We start from the raw sequence: 25,993 nt of genomic DNA, 5'->3' as shown, positions 1-25,993 counted from the left end.
CCTAACGCTGTAACCGCCTTTGTATTGCACTCCTTTGGCTGTTAGTCACTGCCAATTATGCAAATGTAATAAAGTGTAGTGGGTGTTTTACTATTTAGCCACTTCAAAGTAATTCTGAAACGTGATTTGGACATTACAAGGGAATTGGAAATTTAGGAGAAAAAAACGACGTTAACGTTTACAACATATTATATTAAAACAACGATTTTTTACAAATATTTACACAATCCAAAAAAAAAATGTTTGTTTTAATACTGTGTTAAATGACTTTGGATATAGCAATGGCACCTTTGCACCCCAATTTAATAGCTTCAGTCATCGCCTTATAAAACGGCGCCTGCTCAGCCCCGTGGTCTATTCCACAGTCATGATGTTCCTGCTCCTCATCTCTGAACCTGGTTATGGTCTCCAGCAACTCCTTGTTTGCCTCTGGATCTTCCATGAGCGTCCTCAACTGGTCGTTATAATGGTCCACGATGACCGTCTCGACGGCCACAGTGCACGCCATTGCTGCTTTGTCTCCCATCAGAGCTGTCCCAGCTCCTAGTGCAAAGCCCACCACATTCCAGATTGGGGTCATTACGGTGGGTCTGACTCGGTGTTTTTTGATAAGTTCTTCGAATTTGGCTCGATGGCCTTTTTCCTGGTCCCACATGTGCTTGATAATGGGGCCTTTGGAGGTGCTGCCCAGCACTGCCATTTGACCAGCGTAAATCACGTCAGCGCCCAGTTCTCCGGCGTGGTCGACGCGGATTATTTCGTCTAATTTGCATTTAGAAGTTATCGATCTGGTGGAAAGTCTTAAAGCACTGTGGGGTAGTCGCAACACCGACATTCTGTCTCGACGTAGAAGAGTCAAAACATAACCTAACTTGTCTCCAAATGTGTAAATTATGGCCAACAAAATTGTCGAAGGGGCTTTAAGTGTTTTGAAAGTAGAAACTCAAGGTGATGTACCCGATGAATTCAATATTAATTAAGCGCTTATTATCGTTTTTCTACAATTATGTTTGCAAAATGTCACTCGCTTATTTTATCACAAACATAACCTAAAAATTGGTTTTATTTTGTAATTTTCCGTCTTTTACACCCACACAGAACTGTTGCACGTACGTCCTGAAGTTCCCGTGATCGATATTAAGGATACTAAAGACCCAAAATGGTCTTTACGGTTTTACAGAGATTTCGTGTCCAAAAATTATCCAGTCTTGATACAAGGAGGTTGCCGACATTTTCCGGCAGTTTCGAAATGGAATTCAAAATATTTCGTGTTAGTTTGATATTCATTATTTAATATCAATTTTACACTATTAACACCCTTAGGGAATCAATACCTGACAAGGTAGTTACAGTAGCTGTAACCCCAAATGGGTATGCAGATGGTCTGGCTTTTAAAACAACAGAAAAAGGTAAAGTACAATATTTTGTGACGCCAGAGGAAGTAAACATGACCATGAAAGAATTTTTAAAGAAACTTGATGACACAAGGTATGGTGCAGTTTTATCTTAAAAGTATTTTTGTCCAAAAATAACTGTTCCAGTAAGCAATATATTTGCTACATTCAAAGGCAAAATTCTAACTTAACAGACGACTTTGCTGAATTAATGTGTGACGTAGAGTCTGAAATTTCGTGGGCTTCTGAAGCTTTTGACAAACAACCTGATGCTGTGAATTTTTGGATGGGAGATGCACGCGCTGTAACAAGTAGTAGGTACTTCATTTAAAATCTACGATGAATTTGTCAATTTTGATTCTTTCAGTGCATAAAGATCCTTACGAAAACATATACTGCGTTATTGAGGGTTACAAAGACTTTATTCTTATACCTCCCACTGATCTACCGTACGTTCCGTACAAAACCTACCCCGTGGGAACTTATAAAGATGTAATTTCTACGAACTGTCACATCAAAGAAAATAAGGGTGAAAAAATTGATTGGGTATCAGTCGATCCTTTGAAGAAAAGTCATTACGAAAAGTACCCCAAGTTCAGTACTGCCACCCAGTACAAAGTGAGAGTGAAGAGTGGGGACTGTCTATTTTTACCGAGTCTTTGGTTTCATCATGTTACGCAAAGCCATAAATGTATAGCTGTGAACTATTGGTACGACATGGACTTCGATATAAAGTACTGTTATTACAAAATGCTGAAACAGTTGGTTGTTCCATGAAACAAAAATAAACATTTAAAAAATATTTATATTTATAAATAAACATTCATCTATGTAACATATAAAACATATAGGTACATATATGCAAGTAAGAGAGTCAAATACTTAAGTCGGTGGCGCTGCGTGTGCAGATCGCCTCCTCAGGAAAGTCCTTCCTCCTGTAGGAAACTGTCGGACGAGGAGGATTAGAGATGACGCTAGGGCGAGTTTAACGCAGGGAGTCTGTCCTCCTGGCAAACTCACAAAGACTGTTGCAACAGCCGCCAACCCATCATCTGCCAAAACAACCAATTACACAAGTCACAAACTCAATTAAAAATTATACCTGTGGGTTCCACTGCAACAGGTCTTAGATCACAATGAGCAGACTTTTTAGGTTTAGGTCTGGTATTTAAATTTAAGGTTACGCTCGCGAAGGGCCTTTTCGCCATGTGCAGCATCTCCACGACGTGCCTCCGCCGGGCCCTCCTCACATCGGCGGCTTGCTTCGCCTTCCACGCCACTACGCAAGCCGCAAGGAACAAAAAGAAACAAGAAAAGAACACTGAGAAAAACACGAACAAATCAATGTGCAACTGATCCTGGCGCGAAAACACGATCCCGTACGCCACTTTCTTCTCAGACTCTCCCGGATCCAGCGCTTGCAGCACCAAGAAGAACCTCGTCGACTCGAGACTGTGGTACTCCTCGGGCAGCGTTATGACCAATCTGTCCCTGAGATTCTTCACGGCGAGGATGGTGTTCGGCTGAGTTATTGTGATGTAAGTGCGCAGACCCACCGCCTCGCGCTCCAAGAAGGCGTCCCTCACTCTTTGGGACCCGTTTTCCCAGTGGCTGTATTGGGCGTCCAGGTCGATGGTGTTCGAGCCGGTGGTCACGTTGGGGTACGCCACGTACGTATCGTCGTGCGTGCTCATGTACACGTTCAAGTTGCCTTGAGTTACGTCAATCATTATCCGTATGTCTACGTTCATGAAGCGCGGCTGAATTACGAAAAACACCATCTCTCCGGGGTGCAGCGGCTTCGGCTTTATCTTGCACTCGTCTGGAAATAACATGAGCACACCGCAAACTTTAAATGCAATAAACAATCAACACTCTCTACAAGAACGTGCTAGATTAATTACCACAGCGACGACAGCCTACCTATTGGTTTAGCATCAAAGCACATCTTCGTATCGACAGTCATTTGTTTATAACACTGATGTCCCGACGTTGGTGTTCCTAAATATCCTTCTTTGCATTTGGAACATTGCACCATCCAGCACGGTTGGGCGGAATTCTTCCCAGAAGCCCCACAAGTGTCACTTTCTGTGTTATTTTGACAATTACATTTATCACCAGTGATAGGATCACAAGTGTCTCCGTGTCCGTGACAATCGCAGGCTCTGCAAGAATCTCGGTGGTCTTCGGTGCCCCTGAAATTGCCTAACACGAAATTTATCCACGGAATTCAAACTAGCTCCTCAAAACATACCTACAATACAATCCTCACATCTACTTCCGGCCGTCTGGTTGGTACATTTCAGGCATCGTGCATGGGCTTTCGGTCCTTCTTTAATATTTTTCAAGAACCTTTCAGACTCATAGTCTATGTACTCCCCAAAATCGAAATCTGTACTGTTATCCACGCATATGGAGGTGTGTCCGTGACAGTACTCCAGACAGGGGACGCACTGTCCCCCATCTGAGGGATCCCCGACGAAAAGCGGTTTGCATTTCTCGCACTGCGTGCCCTGAAAACTAGTCGCTGACACGGACTCTTTGTAATAGGTGAGACACTCACCATTGTGTTATTATAGCATGTTAAGCACTTATCCAATTTGTCAGGACCTTCACAGTTAGCGTGGCCATTGCACTGACACTGGATGCTGCAGTTAGCGCCAACATAGCCGAAATCGCACTGACATTTGTTAGGTTGGACACACTGACCACGAACGCAGCCTAGCAAAGCAAAGCAACATCTAGCCGATTGTCACATTATGTAAGGAATGTAGAGAGACAGACAAATAGAGACAGGACGTACCCAGGGGACACACAGGCTCACAGATCGTCGATGCCGTCGACAACTTAGAGATGTTGGCGGCTTTGTAACCGGTTCCGCATTCGCACTCGAAACCGTCGAGCCGGTCCACGCACCGTTGGGACTCCGCCGCGCAGTTGTGGTGGCCGTTGGCGCACTCGTCTTCCGGAGGACACCGCACGTAGTGCCAAGTGTACGTCTCGTTCAAGTCCTCTTCCTGAAAGAGGAGTCAAGAGAAATAACCTACGTTTCTTCCAACCAACTTTCTAGACTTAATTTCACAATTTAACGAGACAATAATGTGTAACCAAATCCAAAAATAAATTTTAAAAAACATCGAAAATTTGACATCTTTTAGTTATTCCCTATCACAGGCTCATTACTACGGTTGGCAGTACTGATGACACTGATACAAATATTTCCTCACTTACCGACAAATTAAGGTTAGACTTCATGAAGATATCGTTGCAGGTGCCCTGCATCGGGCTATCGTTCGACCCCTCGGTGCAAATCCCCTCGCCGTTACCACGGCCAGCGCACCACCCGCAATGCGCATGCGCCAAACAATCAGAACACTGCGCAAAAGAGCTACAAGGCGCGGGACAATACTGCTTATCGTCCGCTTCCAGGACCAAACCGCAAACTCCCCCAGCACAATAAGCAGGCTGATAAGAAGCAGAAATGCATTCGTCGAGTTGCGTCGACCATCTGCAATGGACGGTCTCCAGGCAGCCCTCGCAACTGTTGTACTGCACGCACGGCTGCGGACAAGGTTTTGGACTAGGTTCTTGGCCTTTGAGCACTTGAAACGTCGCACGTTAAAATATCAAAATTGCCGCAAATGTACAAATCTTACGTGGAACACATTCTCCTTTGGAGCAGTGCCAGTCACAACCGGGGGTCTGGTGACACTGATCGAGGTCCTTGGAGGTACAGTTGTTAGGAGAACACTCGGAAAGGGACGATATTGAACATGTCGTGTTGGAGGTGCACGTGTTGTCACAGAAGCGACAACCGATCTGGACGCAGGAGGTGCAGTCGGTCATCGCGGAACAGTTTCTTGATATTACGGGTTCGTTGCACACTGTTCCCGGATTCGATATTTTTGATGCTGCAAACAGGACAACTATTCTTTTCTAGTTCTTAAGAAAAAGTCACACAAAGAAAACGTAGAGAACTCCAACAACTTGCTAGAGTGCCAATTATATCTGACTATAAAAAAATCTTAGTTTTGGGTTTTATAATTGAAAATTACTAAAAATGTGTTTTTTTTTTTTAATTTGTCATAATCAAGTAGGTACTCTAAATCAAGTCATGTCAAGCTAGTTTCAATTGCCAACTTAACAAATCTCAGAGTCACTGGCCACTTATTAAGATGTTTTTTAAAATATAAATTAATTTTACTGTTAATTCTCATCTATGACCACAAAAAATTTAGAAAAACAAAAATGTATATTATGCAGCTACACACGATATTCGTTCGTCCGATTTTTTCACATTTTTATAGGTTATGTAACTGTCCCGTAAGTTATGTAAAATTGTGTAGATTCAAATTTATTTATGTTAAGAAGATTACTAAAAATGTGTTCAAAAAATATGCTGTATATTTTTTATACACACTTTTAAGCTTTTACTTCACCAAAAACCCGTGTCTAATTGTAGCGATAAAATCTCAAGATAATTTTAGAGCATACAACCATTTGATGGTGAGTCTTGCAGTGGACATTCCTTGGCGTTACTGTGACAAACTTCTGACGTCACTTCATCACCGAGCTTGTACGCGCAGTAACCACATCCCGCCATCCTGAAGCAACTGTCTCTTGTGGGCCACAATGAACACAGATCATCTGGCAATTCTAATCGGAGCACGGTGCACTGGGAGTCGCTACCCCAACCCCCTACTATATACGCTGCATCTCCATCAGGTTCTATAGTCATGGCTTGGGCGTAAGTTTGAATCGGTAGAGGCCCAACTTTTTCCAGCGCTACCAACAACAACTTACGTCATTTTTTGACCCCCATAAATTACTCGATTACCTTCAGACATCAAATTAATCCAACGATTGCAATTATACGAGTACGCGTAGAGAGTGTCGCTTATGTTCCAGGGATAAATCCGCCCTCCCATTATGAACATGAAATTGTCGGTGGTCACAGCAGAATGGAAAAATCGAGGACGAGGCTACATTGAACATAACACTGACACTTGAAGATTTTACTAGTTGCAACTTACCAAGTACAAAGAGGCGCCGAGCTCGTTCAGTTCGGTCCAAAGTTTCGAATCGTAATTGAGCATGTACAGTCTATTCGACAGTCGAGATTGCTGCGTTTCATAAATATAACCTCCAAAAACATAAAGACTGTTAGTTTGAGCGTGAAATACTGTACTGTGTCCGAAAATTCCGCTGGGACCTTGACCTTTGGTCTTCCAGGACTGCCACTGCTCCTTGTCCAGCCTGAACTCCCAAACGACACTGTGGAAATCGCTCTGGGGAGAGATTCCTCCGATTAGGATCAAACTTTCGGATGTCGCGTTACGATAAGAGGTCAAAGTGTGGCTCGAGAGCGGAGGAGGCCAATCTCCGCTCTTCTCTGTCTCACCCCAGCGCTGATTCTGGATGTCGAACTGCCAGAAATCATCCAGCGTTCTGTTATTCGATGATTTCGCAGGTTTTGTCAGACCCCCGTAGACGTAGATTGCCTGTTTCGAATGCACGATGTCCGCCCCGTGGAAGTATCGACCTTGGGGCATCTTAGCGTCGGGAGTGGTGGAATCGACCGTAACTTGCATCCAGGTACTATTTCGAGTGTCGAACAAACGAATGTCGTTGAGAGGACCGTGAGAAAGGGAGTATCCTCCGAACATCCACAGAGAACCTCGGCGATCGGAGGCTAGAGAATGGCCGAAGCGAGGGAGAGTTTTTCTTAAATGCTCCAAGTTGTCGGCCAATCGGATGGTGTTGAAGAGTTCGGTGAACAAAATTTGGGTCCCATTGGCCCTAGAATGGAAAAATTGCGATTTTTCATAACAAACTTATCGATTAGGTGGAACTGGTGCGTTCTGTTTGATCGATTCGAGTTTCTATAGACACAAAGTTTAGCTTAACAACCGTTTTGTTAAATGAAAAACAAATTTCCAACAAAATCAAATGTAACGTTTGACAGTTGTGCTGAAGAACCAACGAGAAGTTTAAGAAATGGTTCTCTTGAGCGACGCAAAAAAGCTGATAGATCCGGAGGAAAGTCACTCGAAGGTAGAGAAACAACCTCTGATGGAGAAATACAGAATACCCGTTCAACACTTTGAGTACTGTTACATCGAAAAGTGCAAGGACGGCAGAGAATTAGAGAAAATTGTTCAGGTGTTGAGATCCGGTGAAGAAGGATATTTTCCGGACCTGGCCCGCTTTGCAGAAAATCGCCTCGCTGCAGTTAAACCGAAAAGTAAACTCTTGAGATCCTTATGTCCTGTCATATCGAAAGAGGCACTCGGTAAGGACGAAAGAAATCAAATAACAAGCGACTTGACACAATGGGTTGCGAACGTTTCGAAAGATGACGACGAATTGGCGTTTTTCAAAAATAGAAAATCTGACAGAGACTCGCTGCCACAAGTAAGGGAAATTAAAGAAACGGTCTTAGAAGAGAAAAAAAAGTCGGTAAAACGTATTTCCTCAACAGATTATTCGTCATGGGATAAATACGATCCCGATACGGAAATATTAAAAATGGATTTGCAAGAACAGGGTCTGAAGGAATCATCCGTACAAAAGGAAAAGAAAAAATCTACAACGAAGAAAACGGTACAGTTCAAAGAGTTCACGACAGATGTGGAAGCTTTGCACGAAGCGAATTACGAGAAGGACAAAGGAAATGAGTCTTTTAAATCTGGAGATTACAAAGAAGCATTAAAACATTACACTAACAGCATCAACTGCAAGCCTACTTTAGCAAGCTTTACGAACAGAGCTTTGACGAACATCAAGTTAAAAAAATTTCAAAGCGCAATCGACGACTGTCACTCAGCTCTGGCCATCGATCCGGAAAACGTGAAATCCTTTTTGAGAAAATCTCAGGCACTGGAGGGTCTAGGTCGGCATCGGGAAGCATTCGAAACTGTGGAACAAGCAATCGAAATCGATCCTAACAACACTCTGGCACAAGAACTGGCCGACAAGTTTCGCAACCAGTGCAGTGGCGCTCCCCAAAAGATCACCCGATTTGTGGTAGAAGATATCGGAGGTCGGGAAACAAGTAAGTGCAATGTTTGGAAAAAGCTGTGACACAACACAATTTTTTTAGGTGCAAGTAAAAAGGATAAAGATGGAGTTATTATTCCGATTCCGGGCACGAGTAACATGTCCCCTCCACACTACATCACATGTTCCGATGACAATCCGGAAAAGGTTAGAGAGGAGACGATCAGAGCAAACACTCCGATCCAAATTGTGCACCTCATATCGGTCGACAATTCCGATGCGGACGATGACGATTGTTGCACGGTCAATCATTTGGAAAAAATCTGCAGCAGCGCTAGTGTGACGGAGACGTGTAGAAAAATAGATGTGAGAGAAAAAAATGAGGAAAAGAAAGACAGTTGCGTCACTGACTGCGAAACCGGCTCTCACGACAAAATAAGTTTGCAAGAAATCTATGAAAAAATTCCGAATGAGCGAGAAGAGATTGCACAAGTAAATAAAACATCAAGAGTCGATCACTTAGGAAATAGTCATAATTTAGATAGTCACTCTTTTGATAGCAATGTAAACAGCGAGGCAAATGAGCACAAGACGAAAGTAGAAAATAAGCAGCAAGAAACTAGGAGAACAAATAATGTTACGTATAGAGTCCGCGTTTCATAATTTAGTGAACGCAATTTTAAACTAATATCATGTTTTGTAGATAATTAAGGAAGATAAATGCGCGGGTGGTGAACCCTACGTAAAACAAAATGAGTGTGCTGACGTGCCAGACGATATTCACTCTCCTTACAGCTTTCTTAGGACGTGGAATTCTGCAAATAGTGACAGGACTCTAGAGCAACATGCAACAATATTGAGGAGTATCGATATGACCAGGATTGCACATGGTTGGTACTCACTATAGATACCATATCTGACAATAGTCAATAATATCAGGTGTTTATTAAAATTTCGACTCAAAGTTGGCATTGAAGAGTCGATTGTGAACGCACCACTCGTCACTCTGCAGATTAAAAAAACAAACAGTGCAAAAAGTGAGGTTAGAGTTAAACAGCTTTAATCCGTGGTGCGTTGACAATCAACGCCAACTTTGACGGGAAATTTTAATGAACACCCGATATTTAAAGGTGTTGAGATATCAAAGATCCAACTATCCCAAGTTTTGAGGTGAACGCTGTCAAATGCCGATTTAACCTTGCAGGTTACAACAAAAATGGTTAAGTAAATTTCTTTCTGTTCGCTGCATTATATTAAATTTCACGACCTGCTGTATTATAACCGGCCTGTTCATTTCATAAAAAATGCATTATGAAAATGTTTGCAAGAAAGAGCCAATTTCCGCCAAGAAGGGCGTTACAAAACGGGCGCTTCACTAAAAATAATAATCAATACGCAATATAACAAAGAACAATAACAACTCTAAACACAAAAACAACGAACAATAAGGAAAAAATTAACGAATTTAATTTCAAAACAGCAAAAAACAAGGAGTTTTTTGACTTCAAATTCATTATGTCATTTGAACAAGAAAAACCCTGGGTGACAAAAACTTAAGATGAATAATATCCCCAAAAAGCGCCCGTTTACTGGACCTCTGCAGAGATCACTCAAAAACAAACCGGTTATAATACAGCAGGTCGTGGTAATATTAAGTATAATTTTTTAATGAACTCACGTCAATTTGATAATGAAACTGGCGTTTCAGTTATGCCACCTTGTACTTACAGTCAGTTTTCAGTTTTTACATGGTGTTATTTGTGTTTATTATTCAACCAACATAAATCAACAGGTGGTAAATCTTTGACATCTGAACAGACTTCACAATTGCAAATTATCCATTTTCGATTTGCTGCGGTGCGATCGAAAAAAATCAAGTAAGCCATGACTATCATGGTTCAGTTGGCAGGACTGGTTTAAATATTTCTACATTTGACAATTAACAAGTTTCTCTATGTTTTTTTGAACAGCAATATTTAAAACTCCGCACAGTTGGTACAGGTGTTACCATTTATGAATTTTGCTTGTTTCAGTGATAGGATGCAAACTCGACAGCGCTATGTTTAGTACTATCGTTAAATGTTTGTGTGTTCATTTCGCCGTTCCTGGAGAAGTGGATCGACTCCACTTAATTCTGGAGAACATAGTGCACCTACCCCGATTCGACATAATTTCGATGTTGATGTCGTCAGACGAGCGGAACCGTGTTAACAGACTGGTAAACTTTTTGAAACAACATGGAAAACCTGTGTCCCAACACGTTATAAATAAATTTTTTAACAACTAAAACATACCTTATGTCGCACGACGGTCCGACCCAGCCCCCCGCGCAAATACACCTCCCGTACGCCTTATCGCACAAGCCTTGCTGCCTCGCGAAGCTGCAGTTCCTCGGACAGATCACCTCTTCGCAGTTGAACCCCACCAGACCCTCCTGGCAGACGCACTGGCCGCGAATGCACTCGCGAGGCGGTTGGCAGTCGTCGTCACAGTCCAACACTTTGTACATCGCACTGAAACCTTCGCCGGACAAGCCTTGCTTGTAGTGTACCGTCAGCTGGCCGGTTCTCGACTCCACTGTCGACACCGGGAGAGCTTCTTCCGTGCAGAAAACGGCGGACAGTGCGCTTTGGCTTCCCATGTCGACCAGTTCCGGGAGGCCGTCGTATACGTACACGGCGTTCTCGCCGCAGGTTACGTTCAATTGACTAGAATTAATCTGGGGGAGGGAGATGAGTGGAGGAGATTTCGGTCGTGGGGGTGCGTACCTGCAACTGGATGATTGGAGATCCGAACTCCACCGCGGGTTTGATGATCCACAGGCACTCTCTGGTTGGAAGACCGCCCCACGGAGCGGTGTACGCTTGCATGGAGCTGATGCCTTGACCCCGAGAATTGTCCAACACGCCTCTGGCTTCGCACTGGTAGTAGCACTGCTTGCCGCCCCTGGGGTCCCCGTAGTAGTTGGGTTTGCACTTTTCACAGTGCTCACCTTGAGTGTTGTCCTGACAATAGCACGTTCCGGTGACGTTGTCGCATTCTCCCAAGTCTTTAATGCCATGTCCGTTGCATTCGCACTGGTGGCACCCTGACAAAAATCCAAAATTTATTTCTACATGTGCGACTTCACCGCAGCGCTAACCTTGCTCGGTGGTCGCGTTTCCGTAACTCCCTGGTTTGCACTCCTCACAAAACTCCCCCATGGACCAATCCATGCACTCCTCGCAAATACCTTCGCCATCTGGACAAGCCGAATGGTTGTTGCACCCGCAATTCTTCGAGCAGTCATCTCCGAACCACCCCAAATCACATTTACAAGCGTAATCGGGTTCCCCTTGACATCTACCGTGAACGCAAACATTATAGCAAGTTCTAATACAAGAAGTCCGACCGTCTCCTATATAACCTTTCCTACAATGACAACTAAAGGATCCGTCGGTGTTGGTACAGATGGCTTGGGGATGGCAGTCGTGAAGTCCTAAACCACACTCGTCCACGTCGGGACACTGAGCGTAAGCCCACTTGGCATCCGACAGTCCCAAAGCATCAGAACAATTGGTATGGGGATTGTTGAAATCCCCCTGGACACACATTCCTTCAAGAACAAACAAATCTCATCGAGTCTCGCCGCAAATCGATGCCTTACCTGTCATCGGATTGGATACATTGTAACACCAACCACAACTAAGAGAGCTTAAACAATGAGAACAATTACTGTGCAAAGAGCACGATTTGCATTGTTCTTCCGAACGCGGGGTCGGTAACATACTGTTCTCTTGCGCCGTCACCAGCGGAAACGCTTGATCTAACCACTCCCTGCACAATCCGAACTGATACTCGCTGGTGTAAACCGAGAAACTGAAGCACTGTTGGGTGGCTTCGCACCAGACGCATCGTCCCTTTTGATCCAGGCAAGAGCCGCAATCCGGACGCTTGTAGCAAGGAGTGGGGCACTGATCGAGGGAGACCGCGGCTTCGGATTTTTGCACCACTCGAGAACACTTGGCGTCTTCTATGGACCACTGGCAAAGACCTGAGGTGACACAGCTCTCGCAGGAGATGTAGTTGGAGCAGTTGGAACAGGCACTTGGTTGGAGTGTGAGGTAGCGCCAGTCGTCGTCGGTCGTACAAGTGATGCTCTCGTCTTCGAGACGCGACACGCACTCGTTGTTGGCTTCGCACCAGCCGCACTGAGAGTCGGTAAGGCAATAAAGACAGTTCTTGTACTGAGAGCATGTTCCATTGGCGTAAGGCTTCAAGTACTCAAAAGTGAACACCTGTAATTACATAATTACGATGATTCAGTATCGGCGGCTTTGATAAGCCAACACATAAATGAAGTTTATTTTTGTTAATTGTCTACATTTTTTTCAGAGGAAAGGTTATACGAGTAAAGAGATCTTGAAGTAGAACTGAAAATACATATATTTCTTTTTCTACTTTGGTATAATAAGTGAGTCTTTGTGGCACTAAAAGTAGCACAATAGTATATTAAAAGACAAGTTTCATAAGACCAGTCTTGAAGCACGAATTCAAGATTAAAAAACGAGTGGCATAGCCACGAGTTATTTTAAAGAATGAGTGCTTCAAGGTCTTATGAAACGGGTTTTTTATACTATTTTTTGTAATTTGCCCTTTTTAAGTCGTTTTTAAACAAAAATGTTTACTTTCCTCGATTTAGGGATTTTTGTGGCGGTTGGTAATGTCTTAATTTTAAAAGAGAAAATTTGATCAAGTCTTCAAAGTCGCCTTTTGTTTTATCCAAATTCTGTCACAAAACACGAATCCTGATAAATGATTCTTTGCACATTTTGTAATTTAAACTGACAAGCATGACGGATCAAGCTATGCCAACCTAAAAATTTTCGTAAAATGTTCCGTGAAATAATGGCTATAAGGACATCCCAGATGATGACGTTGCGTTCGTTAATGTCTATTAGAGAATCAAAATGGAGGCAAATTACAAAAAGGATTTTTTTTTTGTGAAACTGTTTTTGGGTTTTTTTATACGTATTACGTTGGTAATGTTGTAATAGCACGCTGGCCGGCGTCCGCCATCTCTAGCGAGCTCCTGTTAACAATTAAAACATTTGAAATTTAACATAAATTTCATAGAAATGCCACCATAACTCTCATGCCATACAAAAGTCCCTTTATTATTTCATAATTAGATTTTTTAGTTTTTAGCAAATTAATGTGACCAAAGTAGAAAAATAGTAGATACATATATTCCACTCGTTCTGTTGGAACACTCCTCACTGCGTTCGTCGTGCCCCAACCAACTCGTGTCACAATCAAGGCATCTTATAAAACTCGTATAATAATATCTTAATTTTAGGTACTTTCTTATTTCAGAAAAAAATAAACTTTGCTTTTTATAAAACTGTATTTTACTTTCGCTGGTTGTATCTCGTTTTTAAAAATTTGTTAAAAAATATGTTCCGGAGTGAAGAAGTTAAATCCGGCATAATTGGATTTATTACCAAAAAAATGTGGAGAGAAGAATGGAAGGAAAAACGCTAAAACCATGTTCATGTTAAGAACAACGCTGACGATAAAAGAAAATATCTGGAATCAGTTTTAATAATGTTCTACTATTAATGTGAATAAATAAATTGTTTTTACCCAAATTTTCGATTAATGTCAACCTGACGTCCCCAGAATTTTAAAATTCTTACTTTTGATTTAAAAATGTGCAAAACAGAAAAAATCGTATTAAGAACCCGTTTCATAAGGCGTTTATTCCATTCGTCCTTTATAAAATTCGCGCTCCGCGACTCGTCTTATAAACTTGAACTCATGAAATAAACACTTTCTTATGAAACTCGTTTTTTAATATACTATTACATGATATGATTATAACACTGAAATAGAAAAACACCTGTTTTGTATTTTTTTGGGGATTTTCCAAAATAAGTGCCCGTCAACTTGGCTGACGTTTGCAAAATTTGATTGTGAAAGCAATATGACAAGAGGTACTAAAAACAACCGCATTTAAATTTAGCATAATTCAATACAACAAAAATAAAATCCTTTAACACGTTAAAAAACCGGGACTATTAAGTTCATTTAATTATGATTTTTCCTTTGTTTTACTTACGTCCCATATTCAATATGTATATGGAATTTTTTTTAACTTTTTCCTGCTGTCCATTACAAGGTGCATGCACCGTAAGTGGTTGTTAGGGATCTGAAATCGGGGTAACCATGGCCTACTTACGACGCTGATAGTAAAAAAGAATATTTTAACAATGTAACAATCATTTCGAAAAATGTTTGAATAATAACAATATGTTTAGTGATAAATTACTAAAAATTGTGGTTTTCTGGGAGTTGCGCACTCTGGATTTTTGTAGTTTGAAATATGTCAAAGCTACAGTTTCCAAATCATCTGGAAAGTAATTAACATACAGAGTGTCTCAAAACGACCGGTGCAACTATATGCCGTTCACGATTATTTTAAACACGCAGGAGGCCGCGATATTTTTTTGTTAGATTGGCGTCAGGCCCTGTCATATGACGTTTCGTTTTTAAATATTCGCATTGTTGTCAATTCCGTCATTAATTTAGTTAATAAGAATTTACCCAGAACTGTCCTACAAATATGTATGTTTCATTTCAATTACAATTTTACGATTATTGTTCCTAATGCGTTCAATTATTTAAAAAATGTAACAACTTGGGAGCAGTGTTCGGTTGAATTATAACCTAAAATAGATTTATTAAGACAAATCACAATATTGCCAACTAAAATGTCAGATTTTCATAGATAGTCCGAATTTGAAATAATCGTGAATGGTTTATACTTCTAATCGTATAAAGTACAGTAAGAGGAACGTGAACAAAATAATACAAATATTTTCCTGATGCGTTTTTTTTTTTGTTGTATTTACGAGCACATGATTAATTGACCAAGATTTAATCAAAAATTGTGTAACAAAAATTTTAAATTTCGGTTTTTAAAAGAGCAAATGGACTAAAAGATAAATAATTTAATGAGTGAATGTTATCGCAATTGAATAATGAGTACTCTGTCTAACATAATTTGAACAAAAAAAATTATATTTTTCAAAAACATTTTTTTGTAAAAAAATTCTAACTTTAACACCCTGTAACTTTTAACTGAAGCTGGTAAAAACTGTTTTTTCCGTTTTTTATGTTCTTCTCATTGCTGCTAGTGGTTGGTGTGTTCGTTTTGAATCACCCTGTATATATGAAAAATAAACTCTATTGGACTGGCTCAATAAAAATTTGAAAGCCTACTTACTAACAAACAACGAAAGTTAATTCCTAGGTTAATGCAGGCAGTCTTCCCCGAATTACTTTACCTAGTTTCTTTCTCAAATAGCTTGATAGGGTGCAAAGATAGTAAAAATATTTGCCTGAGATTATTTAACACCCTGTCATAAATTATCGGGGTAGACTATTTCAAGATCTGTTTCTTTATTGGTATGATTTATGATTTTAGTCAATATTTCTATTAGGGATAAATATACTATACATTCAAAATTTCGGACTTTCAATATTCGACAATTTGCCGATAGTATTTCAAGCTATTTTAAGCTAAAAACTCTAACATTTTTCTCTTTCGTCTAAACTCTAAATATTTGTACATTTACGTTCTGCGTGACAGATACAATCACCACAATCTTCTGTTTATCTGTACAACTTTATTTCAGAATAATTTACATTTTATTCTCTTTAAACTTTGCTCCTTGACATTGAAGTCTTTAGTTTGGTGAAACAAAACCAGCTCTAACAATTTCTTATCAAGATTTATTTTAGAAATCTGTATTGCTTCGAAAGATATGGCTTGCATATAAATTGCTGATTAAAAGAACATTAACAAAAAAACTAGTAAAATGGGTGTTAAAAATACTGAAATATCTACACTATTAAACGACAGTAAAATCCACTTTTTTAGTAAATACAACAGATCAATTATTAAATTTAGTTTTTCTTAAAATCACGTTACGAAATGTAGGTTAAATATTTGAGAAATGTTTCTTTGAGTATTTTTGGAATAAATTTCTCTGCGGAAATGCGAAGATCACTTGGTACAAATAAAAGAAAGACGCTTGTGGCAACTCGTTAATGATAATATAGTTATATCCATGCAACATGAATCGTACCTTTGTCAATAACACATTCCTATGAATCACGGAACCATAACACTTTTAGTTTTTAAAAACATTATAAAAAACACTACAAAGAAACAGAGGAGCAATTTAATTAGGTGTAACAACCCACAATAAATTGAAAATGTTAAAATTGTGCATTCCCTGTTGAAATTGCATAAACAAATTTGGATTAACATAGAGAGGTGTTATAACAATAAATTAACATTTTTAATTAGTATTTTTGGAGGTTGCTGAAACGAGAACTCGAATTGCAAAAATGCAATCGCAATTTATATTTTTATGGTATTTTCTCCATATTAAAATAATAGTGATCTTTGGCCTCTTATGGACTAATACTTCAGGTAGTTGTAACTTAGTCAAGGCTAGCAAGTACCTAATTAATTATTCATGCATCATAATTATATCGAAATTTACACCAGAACAATCATTCAAAAGAGTCCATTTGGAAATCAGGCTTTGAACGAGCAACTGTTAGTCTCAACATTTCTTAAAATTTGCGATGTCAATTAACAACGTACATGAATATGACTAATGACTCGTGCAGGTAGTTAAATGCTCCACCACAACATTGTCCTTATTATTATCGCATTGCTCAATTTGCATCAAACTGCGTCAAACTAGGTAGACTAATCGGACGTCGCAGCTTGTACTTGGAATTTTTCAAAACTGCGGCAGCTACCGAACGTCGTAGAGACTAATGAAATTAATTGATAGCTTCCGTCGAGCGAGCTTCGGACTCATACAAATCACCGTTTGCGACCACATAAACAAATTAATTATCAATTTCAGGGTCATCGTTAATCCAAACGGCTCACCTTTGGCGTATCCTCCGAGTCTTTATGATGTTGCAATTCCATTTTGCTCTGCTGGTGATTATTGTAAGCGCCCAAATTGACCACCTTATGGGACTCAAAATCCACCGAGACCTTATTGGAAGTTTCGTTGACGGGCCACTTGCGAGAGGTGCAGTCCTTGTTTTCGGCCGAAACGTTGGCCACCAAAATGTCAGAGATCTTGAGCGTGGCACTGCAGTAGCTTATGCAGACGTTGAGCATTTCCTGCCAGTCGGAGGGCAAGCACAGGAACCCCAACAATCTGGCCACCATCTCGCCGCCCGCCGTGGCGTCCACCCTCAACATGGGGCTGGTGGGGCTGTTGAAGTCCACCTGCAAGCCATTGCAAAATTTGTTTTGGCGAAGAAAATAAATCACATTCGCAGATTGGCCAATTCGATTATATAAATTAAAAGCGTTAATTGGTTGGCACGGTTTGACGCATAAAAAAATGTGTCTGATTGAGCGTGCAAATAAAGGAGTTCGACAAGAAAACTTTTCCTAAAGCGAGCCGGCGAGTAACCTTCGATGCGGTTTTATCGACGTTTCTAGGCAATTGGCGGTGCAGAGTTCGTTCTTGAAGATTTAAAAGGTTGCACTTTAATTACGTCCTCAAAGGGAAAGCTTCCACGAAAATTGAACGTCTGCGATGTGGAAATTCCCGAAGTCCCACTGGCGGAATTTTATTCATGGGCTAAAAAGTCAACCGGTCTTGGAATATAAACAACAACATCGACCGGGCTGAACTAGGATTTGCCGAAGGCTCTGGTCAACCGCAAATATCAGATCGGTGTGAACCCGATTAGAAGGTGTTGTCAATTTGCGCAAGAGAAAAATAGGTAAAATCAAAACGTCAGATACGCTCGCGAGGTTATCGCCACAATAATTTCGGTTCAACAAGTGGAAATTTTCTCCTGAACTTTGCTTTCCAAGGAGATGGGTGGCAAGGTTTTTCCCGCGGCAATTGCGCGCTGAAAACGATTTCAAATTACTTTTCCCATTAAATTTTGAATAATACGAAGTCCCCGTGAAAACGCTCCCGTTACATCCATTTTGTGTGCCTTGAGAAAACAACAAAACACGAAACAGCATAATCAAAATGACCCGTGCTGAGGTCACATCAAATATAATAATTGCCTTCGTAAAAACTACCAAATGGGTAAAGCAGAATGAGCCAGCCGCAGGTGCGAAGACACGCGTTGTTGCGTCATATGCCCCAAGATACTTGCAAATATTTGAGAAAACACTTACAGAAATTGGCAAGTGATTTATTTCTGAAGTATAAAGTATGGACATGTGACAAGCAAATGCAACTTAACTTGTTAAGGTAGAATGTGACGTTGCAAATATTTAACTTGGTGATCTGTTAATTTATGTAAACAAAGTCTGAACATATGGCCATTTATGGTTTGAAATTACAAAAAAAAGGGGTTAATATCCTATATTAACGAGTCAAAAAATGTCACACTTGCGAGAATGTTTGTTAAAGATGTTTCATTTTTGTAACCTGAAGGAAATAACTTAATTTAACACGCTGTCTACAATTGTCTCTTTCAGGTATCGATTTGAATTGTTTCATACAAAATTTATTTTGAGCGCGATAACGAATTCCTACCCTTGACCTATCTACTCGTATATTTATAAGTTTTACAGATCTCCTACCGTTAAAATTTAATTGATGTGAATAATTAAAGAGCAGCAAGGGAAAATGTTTGAAGGAAGTCTAACGGATAAGAATTTATTTGGGAAATTAAAGTTTAAGAAATCGACAAAATAAGTAATAAATATTTTCACAGGCTCTTCTTAAAATTCTTCGCATGGAGCAGCTACTGAAATTTACAAATCGACGCAATTACCGCGTACGTGTTGGCATTTTCTAGAATCTCCTGTAAACCACAATCTTCTTTCACGTTTACAATGTATACGTCCAGTAGACGATTACATTTTTTTGATGAAGTATTTAACAAGGAAGATAACACTTTGTCAGACGTTCGTTAATAAACGCCAACAAATCTAGATTGTTATTCACAAGTTCATCTAGATCTAGAGAGTCGGTAAAATATAACTTGACAGATACATAACCTCGTTTTGATCATACCCTCAATTGTTATGACAAATAACAAATAAATAGAGCTTATATTAATAACATAATTACATAACAAATTGAATTTTTCGGTTCATTTTACTTTTTCATCTTACATTTCCTGTTTCACGAAATGTTTGACAGCTGATGAAGCTACGCCGTACGTTAACGGAAACAATAGCATGCACCAAGCCACTTGACCACAAATTTTTGCTTAGAAAAGGGTCACAGTAATCGCTTTCTTCACTATTATTTAATATCTCTAGCATCATAAAATTTAACAAATTCAATTCATTTGCTGTATTTTTTTTATTTTTCCAAATATTCTGTTCTTGGGACTCACTCTACAGAATAGGTTTAATAATAATAATAAATATGTTAATTTTAACCAGTGACAGAACTCGTCAAGAACAACAAATTGTTATGTACCATTTTTTCAAAATCTAATTATCATTTCAGTATTTTTCCCTCCCACAAATTCACGAGCTGTCTATTTCCTAGTTATATGACCCATTGACAGTGACCGTGAAATAATAGTTTTTGTAAAATCAGAGCAAAACATTGTGTTTTTAGAATAAAGTTTTTTCGCTCTGCGGCCGAGGTAGAGAGGATTACATTTTTAGTTAGTTTTATGCGACTGCAAAAGGCAGGTGTTTACGCGTTGGTTCTGTGATTTACGCTAAAATTTTGTGAAAATGGCGCGTTTATTTTCGAATAGTGAATACATAGGTATTGTGTAGTGTATGGTGAAGCGTGGGAGAGTGCTCCTCGAGCCCAAAGAATTTCCGTGCGACTTCTTCTTGTGGGGGTACATGAAGGACTTGGTAGGTATATTCGATCCCAATTGATACAGTTGAAGTTCTAAGAGAACAGGTGGGAAATGCTGCCACAACAATTCGCAACAACAGATACACTGCTGTGCTGAAAAATCGCGTACACCTATGTTTCGCTGTGTTAAGTCGGTCTAGATTGGTTTTGACGTTTTATTTGTCAGTGTCAAACAACTGTTACATTTTCCTAATAACAAATACAGTCGTTTTCAGCGACATCCGTGCTGTCAGTGTCATTTTTAATATGTTGGCGCAGATTGTACACACAAATTCATAACCAGTATTCAGAGTATAAGCAAATCCTAGTTAAAAAAATGTCAAACAAGAATTTTAGGTTATGGTAAAAGTAAATTTATATTTCGTGAAACATCAACAACAAACAAGAAATCAATCTTCAACATGGTATAAAACATGATTACACTAGGTAAGTCATCCTCGGAATCCAAATCACACTACATATTTTCTTTGTTTTGTTGGAAATGATTGATAATAATTTGAATTTGTCGATTTGCCGCGGCGTCAAGGTAAATTGCCAAATTAGGAAACTCAAAATTACTAAACTGAAACAGTAAGTGACGCCAACATACTGTCATATTGACAGCACGGATGTCATTGAAAACGACTATACATAAAATAGTGACAATCTCACTGACAGTTTATAACCTATCTACAAATATAATGTCAAAATCCACATTTACAAAGCACAAAATACTGGAAAACTTGATTGCTTGATTTTTGAAGTGTACGCGATTTTTCTGCACAGCAGGAGCGCGTTCATAAAATATGGGCGAAGGTAGAGTGTGGGGAATATCACGTGACTGCAGTGTCACTCCGGCATTATGAACGGAATCGGGTAAACGCGTGTTTTTTGTTTTTGTAAATGTCAACATTGTCAACTCACATTTAATTGTCATCTATTTAACCACCTGCTTAAATGAAGATCAACAGATTAAAAATGCAATTTGACGAAAGAAAAAGAAAATTAATTATTTCTGGGGCAATTTGTTCTGCAAAAAATGCTTTCCCCTGTAAACTTGTTATCACCGGATTCAATACATGAAGGGGAAGAAAAGAATATAAGTGTGGATTTCACAAGGAATACCTTTAAGAATTGGATATGTTGAACGGATTGCACCAGGGTTAACCAACAATTTCAAATGCATTGCAGAGTCAGCCGTTCCAGTTTCGAACATTTTGTCCCCATTATTGAAAACATAATTAAAAAATGTATAAAAACACCTCAGAACATATTTTTTTCACGCAGCCGCCGCTTCAAGGCCCATACACAATAGCGTTAACGTTACGTCGATGTTAAAACGTTAATGTTAACGTTAGATCTAGAAATTCAAAATTACATGTATTTCATTGTGGACCGTTCACAATGACGTTATGATGATATTACATTACAATGTTACATGATATTGTTAGCGTTAACGTTAGTTCTAGAAATGTTCTGGATTCTTAACGTTACATTCTAACATTAGCCAACGGAAATAATTTATGAAAAGTACTGAAATACATGTAATTAGATCTAACGTTAACATTAACGTTTTAACATCGACGTAACGTTAACGCCATTGTGAAAGGGCTGTCACTGCCGCCAGATATTTGACAGACGTCAAATCTGACGTATGGGTAATTTCTCCCGCACCGCTAGACATCGGTAACATGGGTACACTGCGGGTGTCACTCTAAACATTTGTGAACGATCTGGGGTAGGGTGATTATTCCCCCAATTTTAATTTGTGAACGGCGTTTGGGTGACCCACGGGTAACCTTTATACCTACCCAGAGTATTTATGAACGCGCTCCAGTGTATGTTGGAAAGAGTGGAAAAATCATTTCTTCGGCGCCTTCATTATTGTATTGACAATAACGGCGGTCACTTTGAATCATGATTAGTGATTAACTGATTACTCTTATTACTTCATGGAAATTTTTACGGATTATATTATTTTAGGAGACATTTTGTCATTATCTTAGGTATGGGCGATTCATTACGGTCAGTTTAAAATTTTTATTTTACCGTTAACGGACGCAGCAGTTAGCCGCTGTGCGTAAGTTAGCAAAAAAACAAGTGGAAGTTTTCTTGCATTTGTTTTTCTTTTTGGCTCATCAAATCAGCATCGGCGAAGCAAGTAATCCCATAGGCGGGTAACGAAATTTGTGCCAAATCTTTCATTAATTTTAATTGGATAACTTCAAGATTTAGGAAAAAAAATTTTTGTGTATCTTTGTGCTTCTTCTAATTGGAAATTAACGATCGGGTTTTTTTCATATACATATCGTATTATTTTCCAAAGATACAATGTGACTATGACAATAATCACAATCTAACAATCTCTACGATTCCAACCGCAGAATTCCGTAAAACTGTTTATAACTGTTTCATAGCCACCAGACGCTCATTACAATGTTACGTTTACGATACTTTGAAGCAACGTTATCGTAATCTACTTTTAAGCGCAAAACAATAATCTTCAAGTAGTGTAAATTACTTCATTGAGCAAAAATTCAAATTTTCAAATACGTATAATACATATTTCGGTTTTATATTTTTGCAAAATTTTCCAGCTTTGAGAGTGCACCCTTTTAATATTACATACGTCGAATTATAGAAATCAATTACACATTTGTTCACGACGTGAGTATCGTGAGAAAAAAACCGAATAATAAAAATTGTTCCTCCTTGCAAAAACGATCCCTGCCAGTTGCCATTGTTTTCAAAGTTAATGACCGTAATTATCGGAGTGAATCACAAAATTACCGAGTATTTATCGGAGTAAAATGACTTCGAGGTCTACGTTAGTTTCTCTATTGTCTTCATTATAATATCAACGGCCGCGAACGTATATTTGGCATGCTAAATTCTTGTATGCAAACATTGCGAAATACAGTTTTTCTCGTTGGAACAACAAAAATAATCGTACAAGTAAACATTCTCTTGGCACAAATATGCTTTTCGCATGCTTACAATGTCACATCATTATGACTGGGACACCTCAATGAAACAAAAAACTGCAGCGACTGACTCATCGACTGTGACCGACCAAAGGTCAGTCGCTCTTTCGAAGGATCACCTCGTACATCCGGGGTGTAATAAATCTCATGATAGTGCTTACCGTCGTGGCATTAATAATAGCGACGTGATCCGGTTGGGTAAAATTGACCGGGTGATGATATTTCACGAACGTCAATCCGGGCCTGTTGTCCAACTCCCTGCACTGTTGCGGTTCCACCACCTCCGTGCCCTTGGGACCCCACCAGCCCGGGATCTGGCTGGGACTGTCCTCCCTCAAGCCGCACACCCCGTAATTGTCGTCCTTGTGGTGGCAGCGGGCGTTCTGCACGCACCAGGTGCATTCCCCCAGGCCTAGCTTGTGGGAGGCCGAGACCAACGGTTGCACGCCCGGTTGCACGTGTCCGTGGATGAGGCACGAGTGGCAGTCGCCCAGCGCGGGGCACACCCCCGGGCACCGCGTGGTCTGCAGGTTGGTGGTGCAATTCGCGCCGATGGTGCGTCCGTAGCAGAGCTCGTCGGCCGAGCACCAGCCGCACTCCGGGTCCGCGGAGCACTCTCCGTAGTTTCTGTGGCGGATGCAGGCGGACTCCGGGTCGTAGAACTCGCCTTTCCGGGAGGCTATCATCGGGGGCACTGTGTACGCGAGCAGGTCCCCGTTGACATTACCGTGATAGCCCCCAACTAGTAACAACGTATTTCCGTTACGTATGCTTGCGGCGTGGGCGAACACGCCTTGGTGCTTGGGGTAGCTCGAGTCGTTGGTCTTGCCCAGGATCTCCGGGTTGACCCAGGTGTGGCAGCCCAAGTGGTACAGATACATCTGATTGTCGTAGCAGATTTCCTCCTTGTTGTGTCTGTGCGAGTACCCCCCGAACACGATGAGGTAATTGCCGAAGATGTTCGAAGTGTGAAATGCTCGCTCCCTCGGAACGAACTTCTCTCGTAAGTGCTCTCTGGTGTAGTGTATCTCCGTCCAGTGGCGGTTGTTCAGTTGAAAAGCGAACATGCGATCGGACAGTTTTGAAAAGCGAGCGACTCCCGCGACTATGCCGCCGTAAACTAGAAGCGAATTGGTGGGAGAGTGGTAAACAGTACTGTGAGCAACTACTCTAACGTCTAATTCCTTTCCTCCTCTGGGTCTGACTTCGTGCCACTGTTCGCCCCCGTCAGATGACAATCTGATGCTGAATAATCTCGAAGAAAACTCCCCGTCTTCGGTACTTCCCCCGAACAGATATACTACATCGCCCGCTGCTGTCAACGTGTGTCTAGTCAAAGGCGGCGGCTGCACTTCGGACAAAAGAGCTCTCTGGTGCCACTTTCTACTGTGAACGTCGTAGAACCACAGATCATTTGCGAGACTCCCATTTTCTAATTTTCCACCGAAAGTGACAAAACCGTTTGTTAGGGCGCACGCTGCGTGACCATATCTGGCTTTAGGCTTGTGACCATCGGGAATCCGCGAGTGTCTCTGCCTCCGCCTTGTGAAAATAGTCGCGTTGTCGTTAACAACAGCATAGAGAGAGTTTCTAAAGAAGGATTTTGGGGAGTTCAACCCCCATTTCTGTTCCCAATCGGGTCCGGCGTGCTGTATTAATTTCGCTACCGCGCTCGGGTTCACCGAACTCAGCAGACCCTTGTCCGGCAAAATTTGCCCATTTTCGTCTCGCCAGGTGCTGTTTTTAAAGCTGTAGATTTCTAAGCCACTGAGTATATGGTTGAGGTTGTAGCCGCCGAAAACGTAGAGAGAATCGGTCGATTCGATGTAGACGGCCGTGTGAGCTGCCCTCGGCTGCAGCCCCCCTTCCGAATGCGACAGCCAGTGCCACTTGTTCCCGGTGTTGTCCCTCTCGTAGAGACTGCACGACTGCCCCGAATAGCCGGGTCTGCAGACGCACAGTCCCTCTTCGCAGTGGCCGCGTTTGGGGCGCTTCCCGCTGCCGCAGTTGTCGGGGCAGAGCTTTTTTGAGCAATCGTAGCCCCCCCAGTCGCTCTCGCACACGCAGCTGTGTTCGTAGCAAAGACCGTGGTTGGAACAATTATTGGGGCACTCGGTTATGGAGAATTCGGCTCGAAAGCCGTCAAGGACGTAATTGGTGTCGCTGTAGAGGAGCACTAGCATGTACCCGGACGAAGCGATGACTTGCTGGGGTTCCGTTTTGCCGCTGAAGCTGCCGAGAAGGGGCGACCGGAACGAATCCCCGTCGTAAACAAAAACGTAATCGTAAGAGCATTCGGTGCCCATGCTTCGGAAACTCAAAGTGATAAATTTCTTACTGTCGTTGGCCTTGATCAGCCACTCGCAGTGGCTGTCTTGGGTGTAATTCGAGCCGACGGGGCCGTCGGTGATGACGCCCCAGGAGTTGGTGAAGACTCGGCGGGTCTTGTCGCACGGCACCAGATCGACGGCCGCATACCCAACCAAAACAAATAAACACACCACTATTCCTGTTAGAGAGAAATTGATTATCTGTGGCCGCATATTGTCGCGATGAGCAAAATTTTATTGCGTAATTGGGAAGTTGAGCATGTTAAGGGCCATTATTGCTTTTGATGAATACTAATGGTCACGTACGAACACTACATGATAAATATACACTACATACACATTTTAAATCTTATCTTTTAACGCGAGCATAATGTAAATAATGTCAAACGACATTGACATTACGCTGACAACTGACAACCAGT

The 25,993-nt window shown here is 41.0% G+C and overlaps 4 protein-coding genes across 9 annotated transcripts; 2 read left to right on the top strand and 2 right to left on the bottom strand.

Annotated features, from left to right (window-relative positions):
* Window positions 1-171: 171 nt before the first annotated feature.
* Coq7 (ubiquinone biosynthesis protein COQ7, mitochondrial) lies at window positions 172-835 on the bottom strand. The gene has a single exon (XM_069048784.1). The coding sequence runs from the start codon at window positions 833-835 to the stop codon at window positions 260-262; it is 576 nt and encodes a 191-aa protein (XP_068904885.1). The 3' UTR covers window positions 172-259.
* On the top strand, window positions 810-2,196 carry JMJD7 (Jumonji domain containing 7). Its single transcript, XM_069048783.1, has 5 exons — window positions 810-948; window positions 1,099-1,270; window positions 1,324-1,488; window positions 1,542-1,708; window positions 1,762-2,196. Exons 1-5 carry the CDS (start codon window positions 894-896, stop codon window positions 2,169-2,171), a joined length of 969 nt encoding a protein of 322 aa, XP_068904884.1. The 5' UTR covers window positions 810-893; the 3' UTR covers window positions 2,172-2,196.
* On the bottom strand, window positions 2,182-25,993 carry Megf8 (multiple EGF like domains 8). 5 transcript variants are annotated; one of them, XM_069048772.1, is made up of 17 exons: window positions 23,403-25,991; window positions 17,350-17,700; window positions 12,040-12,670; window positions 11,536-11,988; window positions 11,162-11,481; window positions 10,688-11,112; window positions 6,428-7,193; window positions 6,232-6,376; window positions 5,889-6,179; window positions 5,051-5,305; window positions 4,626-4,996; window positions 4,198-4,411; window positions 3,958-4,115; window positions 3,649-3,907; window positions 3,318-3,599; window positions 2,497-3,243; window positions 2,182-2,446 (listed from the first exon to the last, which is right to left on the bottom strand). In XM_069048772.1, the coding sequence occupies exons 1-17, from the start codon at window positions 25,782-25,784 to the stop codon at window positions 2,277-2,279; spliced, it is 8,220 nt and encodes a 2,739-aa protein (XP_068904873.1). In that variant the 5' UTR covers window positions 25,785-25,991; the 3' UTR covers window positions 2,182-2,276. The 5 variants fall into 5 exon arrangements, with proteins under 5 accessions (XP_068904873.1, XP_068904875.1, XP_068904874.1 ...); XM_069048774.1 differs by having other exon boundaries at window positions 2,497-3,216; XM_069048773.1 differs by having other exon boundaries at window positions 5,892-6,179.
* Window positions 7,246-10,682, top strand: Spag1 (Spag1 axonemal dynein assembly factor). 2 transcript variants are annotated; one of them, XM_069048781.1, is made up of 4 exons: window positions 7,246-8,436; window positions 8,497-9,041; window positions 9,097-9,283; window positions 10,427-10,682. In XM_069048781.1, the coding sequence occupies exons 1-4, from the start codon at window positions 7,392-7,394 to the stop codon at window positions 10,678-10,680; spliced, it is 2,031 nt and encodes a 676-aa protein (XP_068904882.1). In that variant the 5' UTR covers window positions 7,246-7,391; the 3' UTR covers window positions 10,681-10,682. The 2 variants fall into 2 exon arrangements, with proteins under 2 accessions (XP_068904882.1, XP_068904881.1); XM_069048780.1 differs by having other exon boundaries at window positions 7,246-8,448.

Source organism: Tenebrio molitor, chromosome 5 (assembly GCF_963966145.1).
Source record: "Tenebrio molitor chromosome 5, icTenMoli1.1, whole genome shotgun sequence".
Lineage (NCBI taxonomy): Eukaryota > Metazoa > Arthropoda > Insecta > Coleoptera > Tenebrionidae > Tenebrio > Tenebrio molitor.
The sequence above is the reverse complement of the archived record's forward strand: the minus strand, read 5'-3'. Positions and strand labels throughout refer to the sequence as shown.

Bases quoted from the DNA above. Each gene is read 5' to 3' on its own strand.
- Megf8 (XM_069048772.1), bottom strand. From the start codon at position 25,784: ATGCGGCCACAGATAATCAATTTCTCTCTAACAGGAATAGTGGTGTGT. The intron at 4,997-5,050 runs GTAAGATTTGTA...CGACGTTTCAAG, and splicing joins CAAAGGAGAATGTGTTCCAC to TGCTCAAAGGCCAAGAACCT. The intron at 3,244-3,317 runs GTAGGCTGTCGT...TTGCATTTAAAG, and splicing joins CTTTGATGCTAAACCAATAG to TTTGCGGTGTGCTCATGTTA.
- Coq7 (XM_069048784.1), bottom strand. From the start codon at position 835: ATGTCGGTGTTGCGACTACCCCACAGTGCTTTAAGACTTTCCACCAGA.
- JMJD7 (XM_069048783.1), top strand. From the start codon at position 894: ATGGCCAACAAAATTGTCGAAGGGGCTTTAAGTGTTTTGAAAGTAGAA. The intron at 1,271-1,323 runs GTTAGTTTGATA...TAACACCCTTAG, and splicing joins TGGAATTCAAAATATTTCGT to GGAATCAATACCTGACAAGG. The intron at 1,709-1,761 runs GTAGGTACTTCA...TGATTCTTTCAG, and splicing joins TGCACGCGCTGTAACAAGTA to TGCATAAAGATCCTTACGAA.
- Spag1 (XM_069048780.1), top strand. From the start codon at position 7,392: ATGGTTCTCTTGAGCGACGCAAAAAAGCTGATAGATCCGGAGGAAAGT. The intron at 9,042-9,096 runs GTCCGCGTTTCA...CATGTTTTGTAG, and splicing joins CAAATAATGTTACGTATAGA to ATAATTAAGGAAGATAAATG. The intron at 9,284-10,426 runs GTTGGTACTCAC...TGCTTGTTTCAG, and splicing joins TATGACCAGGATTGCACATG to TGATAGGATGCAAACTCGAC.